The 22,459-nt window shown below is 49.7% G+C and overlaps 1 protein-coding gene across 1 annotated transcript in view; it reads left to right on the forward strand.

The window, feature by feature from the left end:
• The window catches only part of IGF1R (insulin like growth factor 1 receptor), a 255,537-nt gene that overhangs the window by 205,641 nt on the left and 27,437 nt on the right, over positions 1-22,459 (forward strand). The window contains exons 6-12 of the mRNA XM_015424544.1: positions 5,326-5,540; positions 7,590-7,716; positions 11,679-11,917; positions 13,872-14,039; positions 15,599-15,803; positions 18,684-18,970; positions 21,549-21,688. Of these exons, the coding sequence (XP_015280030.1) occupies positions 5,326-5,540; positions 7,590-7,716; positions 11,679-11,917; positions 13,872-14,039; positions 15,599-15,803; positions 18,684-18,970; positions 21,549-21,688 (1,381 nt within the window). The remainder of the gene's footprint in view (positions 1-5,325; positions 5,541-7,589; positions 7,717-11,678; positions 11,918-13,871; positions 14,040-15,598; positions 15,804-18,683; positions 18,971-21,548; positions 21,689-22,459) is intronic.

Consider the following 22,459-nt stretch of genomic DNA (forward strand, 5'->3'; position numbering starts at 1 on the left):
CCCCCAAGCACCAAGAATACAGAGCATCCCTTGCCCCAGATTGAGAGTTCCTAGCTATACCTTGTGGCTAATAGCCACTGATGGACTTCTGCTCTGTATGCTTGTCTTGTGTCCCTGTACTCCGTCTTGTGTCCCTGTACTGATGATCACCTCAAGCTCTGGTACCTCTTCTCTGATGTCCATGGACCTCCTGGACCCCAACATGACTGACAGCTTCCCTCAGTACCTGACCCTGCATCCGTCCACAGCCAATTCTGCAGAGGTTTAAAATGGTTCTGGTCTCCGAATACTCCTCGTCTCCCAATGTCATGGCTTCTTGCCTGAACTTAATCCAGTTTCTCGACCAGGATTTGTGGCAAACACCGAATTCTCGATTCGCGACTCTTCGTGAGGCGCATTTCCCCACTCACGCAGTATCCAATCGAACCTCTAATGGCATACAGATGCAGTATCATAGATATGCGCTTAAGCCGTCTTGCCTGTAAACTTGAAAATGTGATGCCTGAAAAAACGTCCCACGCCACGGCAGAAGAAGAAAAGCTTGAACATGTTTAAAAATCACTTTGATCCAGCCAAATCTTGACCAGTTCACCTACCCCTAACAGTTCTCCCACCATGCTTGTTTGTAGGCTCATACAGTTCCTGCGATTTCCACCAGAGCCCTCTTTTTGGTATTTTTTTTTTGGGGGGGGGTGCGTGCATGTGTGTGTGTGTCTGCACACACGTTGACCTCTGGTGACTGACCTCTACTGGGGGCCTGGAGGATATTCAGAGAGGCGGCTGAATAAAGCCTGCCCCCGCCTCCCAACTGCTGGTATTCCTTGGAGGTCTCCCATCCACGTACTTGCCAGAGTTGACCTTGCTTAGCTTCCGGGATCTGACAAGGACGGGCTTCCCTGGGCTATCCAGGTCAGGGACGACTAGAACCTTTTTGATGGGCAAAGGGGGACTTCCTCTTCCCACTTACACCGGTGTAAAAACTGGTTGGATCCGACCCTTTGTCTCAAGACACTACATTGTAGAGCATGCACGGAAGAAACATGATGATGATTATTTTTTTACTGTTGTACACACACAGCACAGATAGCATTGGTGCTGCTACCTCTGGCAGTCTTGGGCCTGGAAAATTATTTTGAAGTGGTTGCAAATCAACACACACACACACACACACACACACACACCCAGGGCCGGCTCCAGGTTTTTTTGCACACTAGGCAAGGCTACCTTCTGGCACCCCCCCACCCCGGTGCACCCACCAATTTTCAAACATTAAATGCATTTTAGGAAGAACCCTTTAGGGGTTTGAAAGCCCACAGTCCCAGTGTTTGCTCCTGATCTGGTTCTACAGTAACAATTAGCACGGTAATACAATCTGTAGACATAAAAACATCAATGAATCAACAGCAGGGCCATTAACAAAGCCGGGAGTTTCTGGCTTCCTCCAGCGTCTGGAGTCTAAACAGGGTTGCCAACTCTGAGTTAGAAAATTCCTGGGGACTGGGGGACGTGAGGGAGTCTGCCGAAGGCAGAATTTGGGGAGGAGGCAGCTCAGCCGAGTCCAATGCATGCCTTTCCTCAAGGGGACCTGATCTCTGTAATGCCTGGGGGGGGGGGGGCGGAGTGTCTCCAGGTCCCACCTGCAGGCTGGCAACCCTAAGCCCTCCATTCTGGGAAGCTGCTCCACCAGCGTCACAATCGCACAAGCAACATCTGGGGGCGCCCCCTCTTAAGGGGCTGCTCTAGGCTGCTGCCTAAAAATTGTCTATGATGGGCCGGCCCTGCACACACCCCGGTGTATATTGTAGCACGGGACCGAAAAAGCTGCCTAAGGCAGGGGCACAGCTAAGATGTCTCTGGCCATTGCTCCTGTCCCTGGACCAAAGCACTTCCCGGGGAGTCAGAATTGCTGTCTCTGTCTCCAGTCTTCGCTTTTAGAGAAGACAGTTCTCTCCAAGTGGAAGTGTTAGGGAAGTCAGTGAAGGCTCGCGTTTAGAGTGTTGTACAAGGATCTGGACACCCAGGTTCGAATCCCCCCTCTGCCATGGAAGCTTGCTGGGTGAACCTTGGGTCAGTCACACTCTTAGCCTAACCTACCTCACAGGGTTGTTGCAAGGCGAAAAACAGAGGAGAAGAGAACAAGGTAAACAGCTTTGGGGTCCCCATTGGAGAGAGAGGCCAAGCACAAATGAATTAATGAAACAAATAAAATGTAGGCATTTCCCACCGAAGACTTGCCCGTCTGCTTTTTGACAGAGGCAGAATCAATGGCTGAGGACTTAAGGGAGGTGGAGAAAACTGGGGTGGAGAGAGGGGAAGTAGCCAGTTGGTAGGTCACGGCTGATTTATCGTAAGGAAGTAAAAGCAGGAGCTCACCGGGCATTATTAGGTGGTGGTCACAGTGGTGCACGGGTGGCTGTTGAAGGGGGATTTGGCAACATAATTGTCTGCTTGGGCCATTGTATACAGAGTTTCCCGTGGCACTGAATGTCAGGTGTGCGGGCAGAGCGGTGGCGCCCAGAACCATCTGGTTGGCTGCCGTTGGAAGCAGGGCGCTGGACAAGGTGTACCTCCGTTCTGCTTTAATGGGACCAATCTTGCATTTATTTTTTTTAAACGAATCATGTACATGAGAACATAAGAGACGCCAATGTTGGATCAGGCCAAAGGCCCATCCAGTCCAACACTCTGTGTCACACAGTGGCCAAAAATACCAGGTGCCATCAGGAGGTCCACCAGTGGGGCCAGGACACCAGAAGCCCTCCCACTGTTGGCCCCCTCAAGCCCCAAGAAGACAGAGCATCCCTTGCCCCAGACCGAGAGTTCCTATAGGAACATAAGAGAAGCCAGTGTTGGATCAGGCCAAAGGCCCATCCGGTCCAACACTCTGTGTCACACAGTGGCCAAAAACACCCGGTGCCATCAAGAGGTCCACCAGTGGGGCCAGGACATTAGAAGTCCTCCCACTGTTGGCCCCCTCAAGCACCAAGAAGACAGAGCATCCCTTGCCCCAGACCGAGAGTTCCTATAAGAACATAAGAGAAGCCAGTGTTGGATCAGGCCAAAGGCCCATCCAGTCCAACACTCTGTGTCACACAGTGGCCAGAAATACCAGGTGCCATTAGGAGGTCCACCAGTGGGGCCAGGACATTAGAAGCCCTCCCACTGTTGGCCCCCCCAAGCACCGAGAAGACAGAGCATCACTTGCCCCAGAGCCCCTATCTATACCTTGTGGCTAATAGCCACTGATGGACCTCTGCTCCATATGCTTATCTAATTCCCTTTTGAAGCCGTCCATGCTTGTAGCCGCCACCACCTCCTGTGGCCGTGAATTCCATGTAGGTTTGAACTCCTTTCTTGGTGCAGGATTTTTCAGGGAAGTTGCAATTCTTCTCCCTCCCGGCACCAAATTCCGTTTCAGATAGAAGTGGTGAGAACAGTCGATAAACAAGAATTTGGGCCTGGCTGTTTGCCGAGCAAGGTGATAGCGGGAGGGCCGTGGGAAAGCTTGTCCGTGGGTCTGATTTATCTGGCTCGAAAGGATTAGGCTGCAGCCTGGGAGGGTGTCTTCGGCAAAGCCTCCCTTTTTTTCTCAGGCTCCGCTTTGGTGAGCTTTAAATTCTTAAAATTCCACAATGTAACGGAGCAAAGTTGGAAAGGGCAGCTCCGGACGTCACTTTCCTTTAAATGGACAAAGCACCCCACGTTCTCTTTTCAATAACCTTGGCCTTTGTGCCTCTGGATCTAGCGGAAAGTGGCGTGGGCAAAGACGCCGCTTTGCTTCGGACCCAGCCTACCCCGATGCCGACGCCAGTTTGCTGGTGATGGTGCACCTGGGAGGTTGGTAGAAGGGACCCCCGTGCGAGTGGTCCGCGGAATGGAGCAGCGCCCAGAATGAAGCCACCGCCTCTAGCTTGACTTTTATCCCGTATATATTCGTGGCTGCAGGATGCAGAAACCTAAAAGCCAACGTGTGAACTAAGCCCAGCGCAAAGTCGTACCACTCGGCCACCTTGCCCGGTACAGTTGTCTCTGTCTTCCAGTGAGTACCTGAGAGTGCGGGCAAAGATGTTTCCAAGCCGTGCTACCAAACCTTCTTTAGGTGGAGAGCCGAATTTGGGGGTTTTGTGCAAGCCAAGCGGGTACTGAGCCTTCCCTCCTAAGGTACGGCTCCCCCCTCTGCATCCTTCCTTCTGTAGCGTGAGAACCTGTGATCTTCTGACCCCACTGACCAATGAAACGGGGCAGCTGGCGGGAGTTCTCAAGCTTGTCAGCCTGGCATATTTATTCGAGGCCTGCTCCCTCTCCCTCCTTCTCCCCCCCCCCAACTCCAAGGCGGTGGGAAGCTCCATTCCACCAGTGCTAGGCTGGTGGCAATGTTTAACAGTAAGGCCTCTTGTACTTTGCAAGACGTTTGTAAATGAATGTTTTACTTGAGCACACATTTGTGGGTGAAAGGGGCAGGGGGGGAGGAGACGGACAACAGTGTTTGAGATTCCTGCCTGATCGCCTAGAGGCAACGCTTTGCTTGCCATAGGTGATCGGATGAGGCTCTTGCAAGGCACTTGCAAGGATATTAGGGTGCGGTTTTATTTGTTTTGTTTTTATTTCATTGCATTTATACCCCGCCCTTCCCGCGAACGGTGTTTCCTGGGCTGAGTAGCATGGACCCCTGTTATACAGCCACTTAAGGAACTGTAAATGTGGGGCTTTTGCATTGGCAAACACCAGAGCTGGTGGCAGAATAGCATACAAATGGACTTTAGGCGTATTCATTTCCTTGGGGAAGCCTGTGACGTGTGCGACCTATCCATCTCCTGTTTTAGCTTTCAGGGAAGTCCGTTCTCCCCAAGTATAAGTGTTAGGGGAGCCAACATGGGGTAGCAGCAGTTAGAATGTTGAACTAGGATCTGGGAGACCCAGGTTCGAATCCCGCCTCTGCCACAGAAGCTTGCTGGATGACCTTGGGCCAGTCACGTGTTCTCCACACAGTCTGCTTCACATGGTTGTTGTGAGGATAAAATGGAGGAATGGGGAATGACGTAAGTTGCTTTGGGTCCCAGCTGGGGAGAGAGGTACGAATAAATAAACGAGTGGGTTTTGCAGCATTTCCCCCGAAAAGGGTTTAAAAAGACATCTCTGGAGGTGTCTGGCTTTCTGTCGTGGGGAGAATTGCATAATTTGGGGGTGAGGGAACAGTAGTGCAAATGACAGACACCGGAAAAAGGTGTTGAAGTTTTGGTACGCACTCACTGTACTTTGCAATGTTCTCCCTCCCTCTCTCCCTCCCTCCCTCCCTCTCTCTCTGTTGTTGTTGTTTTTTTAAAGGAATTACTCATTTTATGTGTTGGACAACCAAAATCTACAGCAGCTGTGGGATTGGAGCCATCACAACCTGACTATCCGGGAGGGGAAAATGTACTTCGCTTTTAACCCTAGACTTTGCACGACTGAGATTCACCGGATGGAGGAGGTTACAGGAACCAAAGGTCGGCAAGGCAAAGGGGACATAAACTCGAGGAACAACGGGGAGAGAGCCTCCTGTACGTGAGCAAGCGGTGCCACTCTGGTTTTTTTATTTTACAGCATTTATGAAGTGCTTTTCTGCCCTCAAAGAGGCCACAAAGGCAGCTAGCAAATTAAAGCAGATGCGATGAAGTCACATTTTAAAAGCATTAAAATCAACCACCATAAAAAAACCCACACATCATTAAAACAATTAAAAACAGAGCTAAAAATATGCCAAACAAAATGAAAAAAGTCTTCATCTGCTGGTGGAAGAAGGCAAGGGAATCCACGCGGGTAAACTCTCGGGATAAAGATTCCTACATTTGCAATAAGACAGATATAAAAAGTTGGGGGTCCATGATGAATGGATGGTTTACATGGGTGGGTGAGAGCTGTATTTGGGATATCCCTTCCTACCCAAATCTTCCCCCTTTTAGCTTGAGGAGGACAATTTCCCCCTTCCCCCCCACCCTCTAGCTAATTCTCAGCAGCTCTCGACATTCCAAGAGCAGTGGGCCTGGGGAAGGGGCCATGGCTCAGTAATTGAGCATCTACTTTGTGTACAGAAGGTCCCAGGTTCAATCCTCGGCATCTCCAGTTTAAAAAGGAGCTGATAGTAGGTGATGTGAAAGACCTCTGCCTGAGGCTCTGGAGAGCCACTGTCAGTCCGAGTGGAAGAATACTGACTTTGATAGATGAGAATCATGGAAGGGACCTCCAGTGTCATCTAGTCCAACCCCCTGCACAGTGCAGGAAATTCACAAATACCTCCCCCCTCACATCCCCAGTGACCTCTGTTCCATGCCCAGAGGATGGTAAAAAACCTCCAGGATCCCCAGCCAAACTGGCCTGGAGAAAAATTGCCTCCTGACCCCAAAGTGGCGATCAGCATTTCCCTGGGCATGTAAGAAAGGGCCAGGAGAACTAAGCACTGAGGCAACCCTCCCCGCCCACCCTCTTTGCGGCGCCTTTTTGAGGCGTGTCCAGCCAAGCCGTATTTAGTTGCTGTGGCATTGGCTGAGAAACTTTGGTACGAAGTAGTAATGTAAATTAACATCGGAGAGCTCCTTCACACCTGTCATTTTTCCTTAGACAGTGTAAAGGGGGGGGGGAGAGAAAAACAACAGACTCAGGTCAGTTGATGTGCGGCCTCAGGCGGTCACCTAACCGTAGGCCTGGGCCCAGTTCAAGCCACACTCCCTCAGGGACGGTGAGCAAGTAGGCCGAGCCCTCTGGTGACGAAAGAGGAACTTCCTTCGCGAGAGGCAGTCAGAGTGCCAGGAGACAACTTCAGGGGAAGCCCTCGGCCTCTATGCCCCGTTGCTGGACCTCCAGAGGAACCGGCTGGCCGCTGTGTGGAATAGGATGTAGGAGTAGATAGACCGCCAGTTTGGTCCAGCAGGGCAGGTCTTACGTGAAAACAAAGTGCCTCGGTCATTGGCCAGCTTGGAGAAAATGCCCTCCACCAGGGATCTTTTTGTAGAAAAAGCCCAGCAGGAACTCATTAGCATAATAGCCCACACCCAACAGCAGGAACTCATTAGCCTATTGGGCCACACCCCTGACAGCACAGCTCATTAGCGCATTAGGCCGCACCCCCATGTTACCAGAAGTGTGGTTATCCAGCCACACCCACCTGTTGCTTGTTATTCTGTTTACCTTGTTTGTTGTCAAAACCCAGGGCTTTTTGCATGTTAGGCCACACACCCCTAATGTAGCCAATCCTAATGAGTTTCTGCTGTTGGGTGTGGCCTGTTATGCTAATGGGTTCCTGCTGGGCGTGGCCAACTTGGGAGCCAGCCGGAACTCCGTTCCTGTGCGTTCCAGCCCAAAAATAGCCCTGCCCTCCACCATGAAAACATGGCGATCCCCCTCAGTTTCCTGAGTGCCAGCTAAACGTAATCAAAACTCTTCCAGTTGTTGTCTGTGGTTCTGACCTTCCCCCCTGCCCGGGTACTCCTTCCGCCAAACTCTATGAAGCCTCCTTTCCAAAACACAAACCATCCCAGCGTCAAAAAAAGTGGTTGCTTTAGTGAACATGCTGTTTTTTTGGGTTGTGTTTTTTTTTTTTGGCTTGTTTGCAGGCGAAAGCCAGATTCTGCACTTTGTCTCCAACACCACCATGAAGAACAGGATCAAGCTCATGTGGGAATACTATCGCCCCAAAGACTACAGAGATCTTATTAGCTTCACCGTTTATTACAAAGAAGCGTAAGTATGCTTGTCTCGGAAACCCTGTGGATGTCATTGGTGGTGGGGGCTATGGCTTTGGGGGGTGATTGGCCCCTGACTGAGTAGAACAGAGATGGCGAACCTTTTAGGGACCGAGTGCCCAAACTGCGACCCAAAACCCACTTATTTATCGCAAAATGCCAACACGGCCATTTAACCTGAATACTGAGGTTTTACTTGAGAAAAAACAACTCATACATTAACTTAAGATGATCCAAACAAAGTAAGGAACGCAATCCCAAATGCTTTCATTTACTTAAAATTATTTGGCAGAGAATTCCACACTTTAATGACGGTCTGGGCCTGGCTGGGGCGATGGTACGTGTGCCCGCAGAGAGGGCTCTGAGTGCCACCTCTGGCACCCGTGCCATAGGTTCGCCACCACTGGAGTAGAACATACTTCAGTGCTGTCAGCGACCCCAGCAAGGGGCTTTTCAAGTCAAGTTGGAAGCAGAGGTGGTTTTTGAGCAGAAGTGGTTTGCCCATGCCTTCTGCTGCAGAGCCTCCCATCCAAGTTTTGACCCTGCTTAGATTCTCAGATCTGATGCGATCGGGCTAAACCACGCCACCCTCCAGTCAAGTGGAAAGGGGCTGCCTTAAGGTTTCATCAGGTTTTTTCCCCCTTTTCCTTGCTGCTTTCTAGTAAAAGAACAATGGGATGTTTACTGCTCATCAAAACGGGCTTTTTTAAATGTTAATTTCATCGCTTACAACCTTGTAAGCATTTTTGGGGGGGGTGGGGGGTTTAAGATTTTACTTTTTCTCCAAAGTCCTTTCCCTGTTTGTTCTTCTTATCTGAAGGCCTGTAGTCGTCATTCTCTCCCAACACTTTTTGTGTTGTGCTACTGTTCCTTTTGTAGAGGCTTTGGTCATAACTAGAAATGTAACATTTCCAGAAGTTTTGAAGCCATGAAGAAGAAGAACTCTACCTCCTTCTGGTTTATTTCCCCCCCCCCATGTGTGTGTGTGTGTGAGTTTTGCAAAAAAACAAACAAACCCAAAATTGAAATCTATGCAGTACTTTTTAATTTATGCAGCCTAAACTTATTTTAGGGCTTTAACATAGGCTTGCCAAGTCTTCCCGGGGAGCGGGGAAACCCCGCCCCAGAGGCCCGTTCCCTGCCGCCGCCGGATCGGGCCCCAGGGGGAACTCACCCCGACGTGCATGTCACCAGGAAGTGACGCGACCACGCCGGGCACGCTTCCCCTAATATTCTCCAGTTTTTCCTGTTTTTGTTTATTTCATTTATAAATTCAATTTATATAACGCCCTTCCCTGAGTTCATTTCTAAATTTCCTCACAACGGGGAACGGGAAGATGAATGTTTCTTGTTCCCAATTCCCCAGTTCATCACATTTCTATTCTCAACTCCATCTTTTCTCTCCTCGTTTAGGGATCATCTTTGTCTTCTTGTACTAAGCATTCTCTGTATCAATAAAATCTGGGGGTTTGTTTTTTTCTTGCTGATTTCAGAAGTGTAACCCAGTTTTCGTTTCTGGAAGTCCCTGGCTCCTGCCTTATTTTTTACTTTTCATATTTTACTTTGCTTCCCCTTCCAGTTCCCCTTTTGCAGGAATTCTCTCTCTTTTTAGCGACTCAGACGTCTCCTTTTAATACTCTCTCTTCCTGGGTCTTTTCTTTCTAGCCTGGAAACTGTTTCGGTGGCCCTGCATGCCTTCAGCTTTTGTGTATCTTACAACTAGATCACTGCCTTGCCCTGTTATGTGTGTGGAGAGGAGCTCTCCTTGGATATGTTTGTATTGCATGTAGCTTGAAGGTGCTGCTGAAGAGGCATTAATGCCGCTGTCGCTTCCTAGATACGTTTGGATGGTCCTCCGGGGTGCAGAGGCTGTCTGAGTGTCCTGAGTTTGGGAGGGAGAATCCTCTTGATGGGAATGGGCTATTCGAAGCAGGAGAGAAAATGAGCTGGCTGTCCTAATAACATCATCGTTCTGCCCGAATCATCTTTCTTATGCACTCTTGCATGCATATTTGCGCAAATGATGCACAGCGCCTGAATTCATAGGGCAGTCCTGGTGGAAGCAAAAGGGGAGGGGGGGGAGGCTTCATTTGTTATTTTTTTAAACCATAGGCTGTTCCTGAAGATGGTCTTGGTGGACAGTGATGATGTCAAGACGTTTGTGTGTGTGTGTGTGTGTGTGTGTGTGTGTGTGTGTGTGTGTAAGACGAATTGAAGAGTTAAAATGGCTACAAACTTGGTGGTGGAAAATGCTGTCAAGTTGCAGCCAACCTATGGCAACCCTTCCGATGATGCTCTTTTTAAATGCGTGCTAGACCAAAATGTTTTGGCTGAGGTAGGTCGTGGCCAGTGTTCCCTCTAAGCTGAGTTAGTGTGAGCTAGCTCACAGTTTTTTAGCCTCCAGCTCACATATTTTTGTCTTAGCTCAGGAAGGAGGGCTCCACAGCAAACTAATTTATGCAGTAGCCAAATCGCTCGCTCACAACTTTAATGCCAGCAGCTCACAAAGAAGAATTTTTGCTCACAAGACTCCACAGCTTAGAGGGAACATTGTGGCTACATGCAAGGTCTCTGGGATGCAAGTCCAGTTGTTTCTTTAAAGGTTTTCAAGGCAAGAGACGAACAGAGGTAGTTTGACATTACCTGCCTCTGTGTAGCAACCGTGGACTCCCTTGGTGGTTTCTCATCCAAAAACTAACCAGGGCTAACCCTGCTGCACACAGTGGCCAGCCACTTCCTCTGGGTGTCCCAACGACAGGGCATAGAGGCCGAGGCCTTCCCTTGATGTTGCCTCCTGGCACCAGAGGTTTACTCCCTGTGAATGTGGAGGTTGCCTTTAATCACCAGAGCTAGTAGCCACTGATAGACCGACCTATCCTTTATGTTATCAGTCTGATCTCTTTTTAAAGCGGCCTATGCCCGTGGCTATTGCTACGTCCTCTAGCCCAGGACATCTTGCCAGTCATTTTCATTTCCGCGCTAAAGGGAACAGTGCGGGCCAAGAAATGATGCGAAAGGGAGAGCCTGATTTCATATTTTGATTTCTCCTTGGCTGCTGGTTGCATGGAACTGTTGCCCCCAAGAGACAGCAGAAAGCACCTTCTCGAACCTGCCATTTGTAAGAAGGAAGAGCTGGCATCTGAGATTTCTTTGTCTTTCATTAACAGCCAGTGCTCCCGCTAAGCTGTGGAGCAGTGTTCCCTCTAAGCTGAGTTAGTGTGAGCTAGCTCACAGTTTTTTAGCCTCCGGCTCACACATTTTTGTCCTAGCTAAGGAAGGATGGCTCCAGAACAAACTAAATTATGCATGATCCAAATTGCTCACTCACAACTTTAATGCAAGTAGCTCACAAAGTAGAATTTTTGTTCACAAGACTCCACAGCTTAGAGGGAACATTGCTGTGGGGTCTTGTGAGCAAAAATTCTACTTTCTGAGCTACTGGCATTAAAGCTGTGAGCGAGCGATTTGGCGACTGCATCAATTAGTCTGCTCTGGAGCCAGCCTTCCTGAGCTAAGACAAAAATGGGTGAGCTGGAGGCTAAAGAACTGTGAGCTAGCTCACACAAACTCAGCTTAGAGGGAACACTGGTAACAGCTGAGGCTTTGTATGCTGAATTTTTTTGAGTGTGTGTGTGCGTTCTGTGCCTTCAAGTCCCTTCCAACGATGATCTTGTGGATTACTGACCACCAGAATTGTCCTGTCATTAACAGCCTTGCTTAATGCCTTTATTGAAGTCCATCCATCTCACGCTGGAACGTCCTCCTTTCCTCATGCCTTCAACTTTTCCTAGGGTTATTGGCCATACGCAGTGGCATTCTCCATCCTGTCTTTCTGTATAAATCAGTTTCATAGGGCAGAAGCCGGTATGAGAGTCTCTCAGCCCACCCTTTAAAAGTTTTAAGAGCAGCTTGGTTACAAGGAAATAAAATCTGCGGCCTCTTTGGCATTCCCCGTTTCAGGCCCTTCAAGAATGTGACGGAGTACGACGGGCAGGACGCTTGCGGTTCCAACAGCTGGAACATGGTGGACGTCGACCTGCCCGCCGGCAAAGACGAGAATCCTGGGATTTTACTGCAGCCGCTAAAGCCGTGGACTCAGTATGCCATTTACGTCAAGGCGGTCACGCTGACCATGATGGAGAACAACCCCGCTCAAGGCGCGAAGAGTGAGATCGTCTACATCCGAACCAAAGCTGCAGGTAGAAGGGGGGGGGGATGCATTATGGCCGCCTTTAGTGTGAAGACACACAAGGTTTTGTGTCTCACTGCGATGGTGCTGATTTAGCAAGTTGGCCCGTACGCTTTGAACCCAGTGTCGTTTTAGACAGGGGTCATTTCGTAGAAAAAATACACTTTGAACCTAGTGTCGTTTTAGATAATTTGGATGTGGGGGGGGGGTGTTGATGCTTTTGATGATGCTCTTTTCAAAATGGGTGCTGGATCGAAATGTTTTGGCTGACGTAGGTCGTGGCTACAAGCCCGGTCTCTGGGATGCCAGTCCAGTTGTTTCGTTGGCGCTTCCAGAAGGACTTGCTTCTCAGTCAGCGAGGACACCCAGCGGGATGTTAATCGGCACTCTGGCCCCTGGGCTCTTTACTGCCGGAGCTCCGTTCCTGTGTGCTCCTGCAGGAAATGACCCCTGGTTTTAGATAATTTGGATGGGGGGGTGTTGATGCTTTCGATGATGCTCTTTTCAAAATGGGTGCTAGATCGAAATGTTTTGGCTGAGGTAGGCCGTGGCTCCAAGCCCGGTCTCTGGGATGCCACTCCAGTTGTTTCGTTGGCGCTCCCAGAAGGACTTGCTTCTCAGTCAGCGAGGACACCCAGCGGGATGTTAATCGGCACTCTGGCAATTTATAATGGAGTGGGGGCGGGCAAAAGGCTTTTCTGCCTCGGGAGCCAGAAGTCGTGATGTCGCATGCAATCTCCGTTGATTCAGAGATGCAGAGCACGGATGATTCTGTAGAGATGGAAACAAGGAACACACAGACACACGCACACAAAAAAGTTTTAGCATTGATTTGCTGACTCAGGTGGAATGTGGTTGAGATTCTTCCTGTGGTCGGAGTACCACGCAGTTGAGCATTCATGCAGACTTGGGCTGGTTCACCTGGGCAAGACCATGACTTGGAATTTTCGTCATTGGAAGCACACTGCATGATTGATTGATTTGCACACTCCCAAGGTATCACGTGACGCCTCACTGAACACACATGTAAGAACATAAGAACATAAGAGATGCCACTGTTGGATCAGGCCAAAGGCCCATCCAGTCCAACACTCTGTATCACACAGCGGCCAGAAATACCAGTGCCATCAGGAGGTCCACCAGTGGGGCCAGGACATTAGAAGCCCTCCCACTGTTGACCCCCCCCCAAGCACCAAGATGACAGAGCATCACTTGCCCCAGAGCCCCTATCTATACCTTGTGGGTAATAGCCACTGATGGACCTCTGCTCCATATGCTTAACTAATTCCCTCTTGAAGCCGTCCATGCTTGTAGCCGCCACCACTTCCTGTGGCAGTGAATTCCAAGTGTTAATCACTCTTTGGGTGAAGAAGTACTTCCTTTTATCCGTTCTAACCCGACCGCTCAGCAATTTCATGGAGTGCCCACAAGGAGTTCTTGTGTTGTGAGAAAGGGAGAAAAGTACCTCTTTCTCTACCTGCTCTTTCCCATGCATCATCTTATAAACCTCAATCATGTCACCCCTCAGTTGACGTTTCTCCAAGCTAAAGAGCCCTAAGCGCTTTAACCTTTCCTCATAGGGAAAGTGTTCCAACCCTTTTATCATTCGAGTTGCCCTTTTCTGCACTTTTCCCAATGCTATAATACCCTTTTTGAGGTGTGGTGACCAGAACTGCACACAGTATTCCAGATGAGGTCGCACCATTGATTTATATAGAGGCATTATGATATGTGTGGAACCAGTTCTTTGGGGCCCCCTTTCTCAGCAGTGTGTGTGGGGGGGATTTGATGGCCATGTTTGATGGACGGACAGGCTCTCCCGACAAGGTGATGGGGAGATCTCTTCATTCATTTTTATTGTCCCTTTTATCTAGCTTTTCTCCCCAGTGGGGGGGACCAAGTCAGCTTACGAAAGCAAGGGTCTTTCTCCAATGCTTCCCTTTCTGCTGTATCTTCCTCCACAGTGCCATCCATCCCTCTCGACGTTGGCTCGATCTCCAATTCCTCCTCGGAGCTGGTTGTGAAGTGGAGGCCCCCCACCCTCCCCAACGGCAACCTGTCCTACTATATCGTCCGGTGGCAGCAGCAGCCCCAGGACAGCTACCTGTACGAGCACAACTATTGCGCCAACGGTAAGGCAAAAAATAAATAAATAAAAGGCCCCTCCCGCACTGCACATTTTGGGAAGTCGTGTAGCTCAAGGGGCTCGTGGCCAGGGCCGGCTCACTCACTAGGCGAACTAGGCATTCGCCTAGAGCGTGCCAGCCCTTAGGGGCGCCAAACTGCCCCCACCAAAAGCTCCCCCCCACCATTGGATTTCTGCAGCTGGGTGACCTCCGCCGCTGCCGCCCGCTGCCTCTTTGGGATCACTTTCCCACAACTTTAATGCCAGTCGGCTCACAGAGTAGAGTTTTTCCTCAAGAGGCTACACAGCTTAGAGGGAGCATTGTTCCACGTGGAGGCAGAAGATGAGGCGATAGGCACGGACTGTACTGCTTCAGGCTGCGGGCGGGGGAAGGTGCCTCCACATTTTTGTGCGCTTGTGTTGGTGATGGAATGTTTCATTAAATTAAACAATAAAGAATTTTTTAGAAAAAAGAAAAAAGGAAGGATGGCTCTAGAGCAAACTAATTTACGGAGTAGCCAAATCGCTTGCTCACAGCTTTAATGCCAGTGGCTCACAGAGTAGAATTTTTGCTCAGAAGACTCTGCAGCTTAGAGGGAACATTGCTCATCACACTGTGCCTGTCGCCTAGGGTCTTGAACGGTCATGGGATAAGTGGAAGAGAGGCCCATGACAAGTTTTCGTGATGGAAAGACCAAAACGGCCGCTTGCTTATTTAATTTATCTAAAATATCCCTGGGCCGCCTTTCCACCCAGATATGGTCCCCAGAGCGGTGACCCTCAAGGCATTAAAACATTTAAAACATTAGAATGGCATTTTAAACTGTGTATAAATGTGTAATAGTACACAAGAACATGTAGAGATACAACCGACAAGCATTGTTTGGGCACTGGAGCTCCTACAAGTAAGAAGAAGAGCCCAGCTGGGTCAGAGCAGTGAGGGTCCATCCAGTCCAGCATCGTCGCACAGTGGCCAGCCAGTTCCGCCAGAGGGCCAACAAACAGGGCATGGAGGCTGAAGCTTTCCCCTGCTGTCGCTTCCTGGCGCTGGGAGTCGAGGACTGTCCCCTTTGTCCCTGTTGCTGCGCGAGGCTCTCTATCGCTGATCTAGCTTAAACGCTTGTCTGCCTCCTTTACAAGCAGTGTTCCCTCTAAGCTGAGTTAGTGTGAGCCAGCTCACAGTTTTTTAGCCTCCGGCTCACACATTTTTGTCTTAGCCCAGGAAGGACTAAGGACCAGAGCAAACTAATTTATGCAGTAGCCAAATCGCTCACTCACAACTATAAACCCAGTAGCTCACAAAGTAGAATTTTTGCTCACAAGACTCCACAGCTTAGAGGGAACATTGTTTACAACTTGTGAGTGCCCAGGGAGGCCTTCGATAACCCTTTGCATCCGGGGGGAAACCGCCCTGAGCATAGTGCCTTGTATGTGCCCCCACCACCCCATCTTTCCCAGGTGTGAAAATTGTGGTGTTTTTTCCTCTTTTTGGTTGTCCTGGCGCCGTTCCGTTGTCTGTCCCAGCCCTTCCAATTTTTTTGTGTTATCTTTCATCTCCTTCTGAAGGTAAGGTCCCCATTCGGAGGCATTCTGACGGGACGTTCGACACAGAGGAGGCCACCGAGCCGACCAAGCCGCAGGGTTCCGAGGGGGAGAAAGACCATTGCTGCACCTGTCCGAAGACAGAGGCGGACAAGCAAGCAGAGAAGGAGGAGGCGGAGTACCGCAAAGTCTTTGAGAACTACCTCCACAATACCATCTTTCTGCCCAGGTGAGATGGTCCTTTCGTGGCACGTTTCAGCAACAGCAACCTGGGTTTCGCTCCTTTTGGTCGGCTTGGCAGTGTGCCACCCAAATGCATCAGCATCTTTTCCATGGTTCCTTTTTGCAGTCTTCCGGTACCAGTTGCTTCCCGCGGTTTTTTGCCCTCCCTAAAAAGTGTTGCGAAGTGGTTAAGAGTGTTGGTCTAGGATCTGTGAGACCCAAGTTCCTACTGGCCAGGAAGCTCAAAGGGTGACCTTGGGCCAGGCACACTCTCTCAGCCTAACCTACCTCTCAGGGTTGTTGTGAGGATAAAATGGAGGAGAGGAGAACTAGGTACGCTTTTTTTTTTTTTGGTCCCCACGGCGGAGAAAGGTGGGGCACTGCTGAGGCACCTTTTTGGCCGTGGTTTCTTTCCAGCTTGAAGGGCCAATTGAAAAAATGAAAACCTCCTCATCTGTAAGAGGTTCACAGATGAAGCGACCAGTAGATTTCCACATGTTTTCTCCTTTGAGCAGTCTATTAAACGATTAAGTGACTCAGTGGGTCATTTACCTGGCTTTTGAAAAATGCTTTGCTTGTTAACTGAAGTCATTTATTTGGGTTTTCAGCCTTTGGAATCGGAGAGCACAGCGGTGTGCTGGAATTCTGCTGCCACCTGAAATGTGATTTATTTTTTCTTAAAGATGCCTGTAAATATTCCCACCACTCACCCCCCCCTTTTTTTTTACCAAAACCCAAGGGCAATCATTCCTTCCTGACCCTACCGTGGCAATCAGCATTTCCCTGGGCATGTAAGAAAGGGCCACAAGAACGAAGCACTGAGGCAACTCTTTTTGCCCTCATGATCTGCCCAAGTTCACAGGATCAGCATTGCTGTCAGATGGCCACCTAGCCTCTGTTTGGAAACCTCCCAAGAAGGAGAGCCCACCACCTCCCGAGGAAGCCTGTTCCACTGAGGGACCCCTCTAACTGTCAGGAAGTTCTTTCTGATGTTTAACTGAAAACTCTTTTGATTTAATTTCAGTCTCTCGGTTCTGGTCTGACCTTCTGGGGTCACCATGGAGGACAAAATGGGAAAGACTGCACTAAAAGGGGGAAAAACCAAACAAACCCAGGCTTAGGCATCTTATCAAAAGGGAAACCTGGTCTAATTTTACTTCCCACAAGTAGAAAAGATGCCGTCTCACATTTATCCCCTATTTTGACATATTTATTACATGGCGGTCCTTTCCCCCTCTTAATTCAAATCAAATCAAATTTATTGTTACGGCCAATTGACCAATAGTGCAGTAAAACAATACAATAATAAACAAGTACGATCACCAACACTCACAGACAATAGTACCATTATAGTACCAGCCACAGACCCCTATTAAAATCGTAATTCTATTCCCTAAATTCTAAGTCTTGCCTAAAATTCTCTTCAGTCTGTGCTTTTTGTTAAAATCTTTTGCTTATTTATTACTAAAAAGCAATATTTTGCTACTACCAGAGTTACCGACTTCTTGGTATCTTCCAACAAATATTTCAGCAGCACAGTATCTGCAAATTTCAAATAGTTCTCCAAGGGTTGAAATTGGGCAAGTAAAGGAAAAATTAGCTGGTGTCTCTCTCTGAAATAGAGTTTACAATGTAAAAGAATGTGTGTGATTGTTTCAACTTCTTTATCTGCACATAGACAACATCTTTGATGTATAGGCCAATGCAGATACCTTCCTTGCAGTAAATTAGAGGGGAAGGCATCAAAACACGCTCTAGAAAAAGCCCATCGATACTTTTCATATGTAATGTTAGAGAGATATGGTGGTGCTGCAAATCCAGGCCAAGATTTTAAGTTACTGTACATCTTGGGTAAAAGCGCTTCATCAGTTTGCTTTACTCAGCTTTACTCCGACCCATTTCCAGAAGATTTGCTGGACATAACCCAATCATATCTCGCTTATCTATTATTCTAGCGGATCAGAAGCTAGAAGCAGGGGACCCCTCTTAATTAAATCAAAACAACTTTTGGCCTTAAAACCTTAGCTTGTTATTTAATTTCACTTTGAATATCTTAAAGCATCTGCGTCGTGTCACGTGTTAATTTGCTGTTCACCCTCTGTCTATAAGTCTGAACTCTAGCTTCCTTTCCAATGCATTTTGACAAAGTGTGCATGCACACAGAAGCTCATACCTTGAATAAGCCTTTGTTGGTCTTAAAGGTGCCCCTAAAGGTAAAGGTAAAGGTTCCCTTGCTCGAAAGCCAGTCGAGTCCGACTCTAGGCTTGCGGTGCTCATCTCCGTTTCCAAGCCGAAGAGCCAGCGCTGTCCGAAGACGTTTCCGTGGTCACGTGGCCGGCATGACTAAACACCAAGGCCCACGGAACGCTGTTACCTTCCCACCGAAGCGGCACCTATTTATCTACTTGCAATGTCTTGCTTTCGAACTGCTAGGTTGGCAGGAGCTGGAATCAGAGACGGGAGCTCACTCCGTCATGCGGCACACTCGGGTCTCGAACTGCTGAACTACCGACCTTCCACAGCCTGCAGTTCAGCGTCTTAACCACTTGAGCCACCCCAGCTCCAAAAGGTGCCCCTAGTGGACTCTAAATTTGTTCTGCTGCTTCAGACCAACCCGTCTGACCACCTGGAACTGGTCCTACCTGTCTGAGATGCCAGCATACCTGACTACCATTCCTTACCAACATCCAAAGAAAACGATCTGCGTTTTCATTAGGTGGTTTGTTGCCTTGCTAAAGGTGCCCAAGAGCTTCATAGGCTTTCCCCCTCACTTCACGGTACATGTGCAGTGCTAGTAGACGTAGCTGCCTCCTTTCTGTTCCTCCGGGGTGCAGAGTCTCTCTGTTGGTCTTGGTGCGACGCTGATCTGCCGTTTCTTCTTTTCCAGGCACGACCGGAAGCGAAGGGACCTGTTCAGAGCTGCGAACACAACTCTGGGCTCCAAGGGCAAGAACGCGACGGTCCCAGAACGCTTTGCCAACGCGTCGGATGCGGAAGAGGGCGATATCGAATACCCCTTCTTTGAAACCAAGGTGGAAGGCAGGGAACTGACCGTCATCTCCCACTTGCTGCCATTCACGGTCTACCGCATTGACATTCACAGCTGCAACCACGAAGCTCTGACGCTGGGCTGCAGCGCTGCAAATTTTGTCTCGGCCAGAACCATGCCAGAAGGTACAGCTGGCTCGACTTTCTTAAGAACGCAGGTTTTTGGAATAATAAAAGTAATCTGTTCTTATTTGTGTCCAAAGCACCTCCAGCTGGCAAAGCATCATGGAGCAAATGATAACATTCACAAATAAGTGGGTTGGCAAAGCTGTGCTTCAGTGCACTGTTACCATCCAGGCCAGAGAAGGCAGTAGCCAGGCAGTTTCCGATCATGTCTGGATGCTGCCCTGTTCATCAAGTGCAGTCTGGCTGGCTGGCTGGCTGGCATGTCCCCAGGAGAGCTTTGCGCTCTACTGATAACAACCTGCTGGTAATCCCTGGCCCTAGGGATGTCTGGCTGTCCTCGACCAGAGGCAGGGCCTTCTCCGTCCTGGCCCCGACCTAGTGGAACTCTCTGCCAAATGACACCAGGGCCCTGCAGGATGCACTTCCGCAGGGCCTCTAAGGCAGTGATGGTCCATCAGGTTTTTGGTTGAGGGCAGCCACAGTTTTCCTTGGCTGGAAACCCTTCTCCCTCCCCCCACCCCCGCATTTTTTTTGATACGTTGTCAAAGATAATGGCTCAGCCCTACCCCACCTTCCTGAGTAGATATAAATGACCCGCCTACCATTTTTCTTCTCACCTTGACACAGAGAGCACTCCATCTTTCTGTGTTATACCTCTGAGGATGCCAGTCACAGCGCCTGGCGAAACGTCAGGCCCTACAATGCCAAGACCCAGGGCCATACAGCCCGGAAAATCTACAGCAACTATGTTTTTTTGTTTGTTTGTTTTGAGTTCCCTCTCCCCTTGCCCAGAAAATGGCCAGGTAGTCCAGAATTGGGATAGAAAAAGTATAGGATGCCAGCTTGGATCTTGTTGTTCTGCAGAGAGTTGGATGGGTCCACCCAGGCCATCTGGTCCAAACCCCCCCCCCCCAGCTCAGTGTAGAATCAGCCTAGAGCATCCCTGACAAGTGTTTGTCCAACCGCTGCTTAGAGACTGCCAGTGAGGGGGAGCTCACAACCTCCCTGGGCAGCTGATTCGACAGTTGCACAACTCTTACTGTCAAAAAGTTTTTCCTAAGATCCAGCCGGTACCTTCCCGCCCTTAATTTAAACCCATTCTTGCAAGTCCCCTCCTCTGCTGCCAACAGGAACCGCTCCCTGCCCTCCTCTAAGGGACAGCCCTTCAAAGTCTTCAAGAGAGCCATCCCGTCCCCCCTCAACCTCCTCTTCTCAAGATCTGTAAGACAAGACAGCCCCCTCCCTCCCGGTTACGTGCATCTGTGTGTGAGGCTGGGGGTAGAGCTGTGACCAGTGCTCCCTCTAAGCTGTGGAGTCCTGTGAGCAAAAATTCTACTTTGTGAGCCGCTGGCATTGAAGTTGTGAGCAGGCGATTTGGCTCCTGCATCAATTAGTTTGCCCTGGAGCCCTCCTCCCTGAGCAAAGACGAAAATGTGTGAGCCGGAGGCTAAGAAACTGTGAGCTAGCTCACACGGACTCAGCTTAGAGGGAACACTGGCTGTGACCCTCTCTCAACTTTGGCCATAGACCAAGGCCAGTTCAAACCACGTGAACGCCATGTTGCAGAGCTGGTTGGGCAATTTATTCCCACAGCATGGTGCAGAGAAGGGGACTTGCCTCTGGCAGCCGGGAGAATTTGCTTTTCTTAAATAAATGGGGATCGCTGTGCAGGGCTTCTTAGATAATCTGAAGGATGAAGGGATCACCCATGGGCTGGTGTTCCTTGCAGGTTTGCGCTTGTTAGTCTGGTTTCCCGGAGTTTGCTTGCGCCGTGAGTGTCAGTGCATACGAAGAGTGTTGTTTGGCTGCCTTTGTGTGAGGAGTGTCAAGGGGGCATTGGAGAGAGACAGGCCTTTGTTTCCTGCACGGGAGAATAAGTTCAAGACCTGGGTTCATGACCAGATCAAGACCTGGGTTCCATTGTGTCTGTGCAGATGGGGTCGTTTCGTAGAAAAAGAGCTAGGGGGACTCATTAGCATAACTCATTAGCATATGCCACACCCCCTGACATCACCGAAAGGGTGTCATAAGGCCATACCCCCTGACATCACCGGAAGGGTGTCATAAGGCCACACCCCCTGACATCACCGGAAGGGTGTCATAAGGACACACCCCGCCCCCAACGGTCCCGGCTGCCGCTGCCGGCCTTGCAGCTCGCGAAGGCCCTCCCTGGCCCCAGGCAGGCAGGGGTGGGGAGAGGCAGGGAGGAAGCAACTTACCCTCCCTCTTCTCCTGCCTCCTCCTGGCTGAATGAGGGCCGGCAGTGGGGCGGCCGGAAGCGGGGGGCGGGGATTTGTCATGTGCCCCGCCCCCTGTACCTCACCCGGGGGAACTGCGATCCCCCACGATCCCCCCCGAAATGACCTCTGGCCTTACTGGTACACCTTACTGCAGAATGTTAAAGAAGAGACATTTTTGGAAATGTGCTGGGGTTTTTTGCTTTCCTTTGGGGTCACAGGAAAATTTACTGCTACTGAAAATCTGTTACTGAAAAGTTGCTCGGAGTGTACCAATCTAGCAATTGCCGTATCCTGCAGTTGCTCTGAATTGCATCAACCCCTGGGGTCTGTTTTCACAGCCGGAGCCGATGACATTCCAGGACCTGTAACGTGGGAAGCGAAGGAAGAAAACATGATTTATTTGAAGTGGCCAGAACCTCCAAGCCCCAACGGGTTGATCCTGACATACGAAATCAAATACGGGCCCGTCGGAGGAGAGGTAAAAGAGGGATTTTTGGAACTAACTGCTATGCACGCAAGCGGTGACCGTCTGGTGCGGGTGGTCCCCAGCTTGGTGGGTCATGTGGGGGTTTCTGGGATTTTCATGACAAGGGAGTGGGTGCTTTTACAAAATGGCTGCCACGGAGGACGGGGGCCAGTCACAAAACATTGGGAAGTTGCAAGCCAAGCATTGTCTTATGACATAAGAACATAAGAACATAAGAGATGCCAATGTTGGATCAGGCCAAAGGCCCATCCAGTCCAACACTCTGTATCACACAGTGGCCAGAAATACCAGGTGCCATCAGGAGGTCCACCAGTCGGGCCAGGACATTAGAAGCCCTCCCACTGTTGACCCCCCCAAGCACCAAGAAGACAGAGCATCACTTGCCCCAGAGTCCCTATCTATACCTTGTGGCTAATAGCCACTGATGGACCTCTGCTCCATATGCTTATCTAATTCCCTTTTGAAGCCGTCCATGCTTGTAGCCACCACCACTTCCTGTGGCAGTGAATTCCATGTGTTAGGCATATGTTTCCGTACGGGTGCTGTACAAACCCAAAGGTGATTCCTCCCCAGTTCTTCTGAAGCACCTTTGGCTCCACTGAGAGGGTGGAAAGCCAGGAATGGCTCTTTGCTTTGGGTAGATCACACCATGCTGGGGGAAAAACCATCAACACACCCGTAGCTCTTGTGCTTGTGGACACAAGTTTAGGAGACTGTGACACCCTCTGGAAACAGCAGAAATAGACTGGTTTTAGTTCCAGT

The sequence above is a fragment of the Gekko japonicus genome, unplaced genomic scaffold (assembly GCF_001447785.1).
Source record: "Gekko japonicus isolate JY-2015 unplaced genomic scaffold, Gekko_japonicus_V1.1 scaffold361, whole genome shotgun sequence".
Lineage (NCBI taxonomy): Eukaryota > Metazoa > Chordata > Lepidosauria > Squamata > Gekkonidae > Gekko > Gekko japonicus.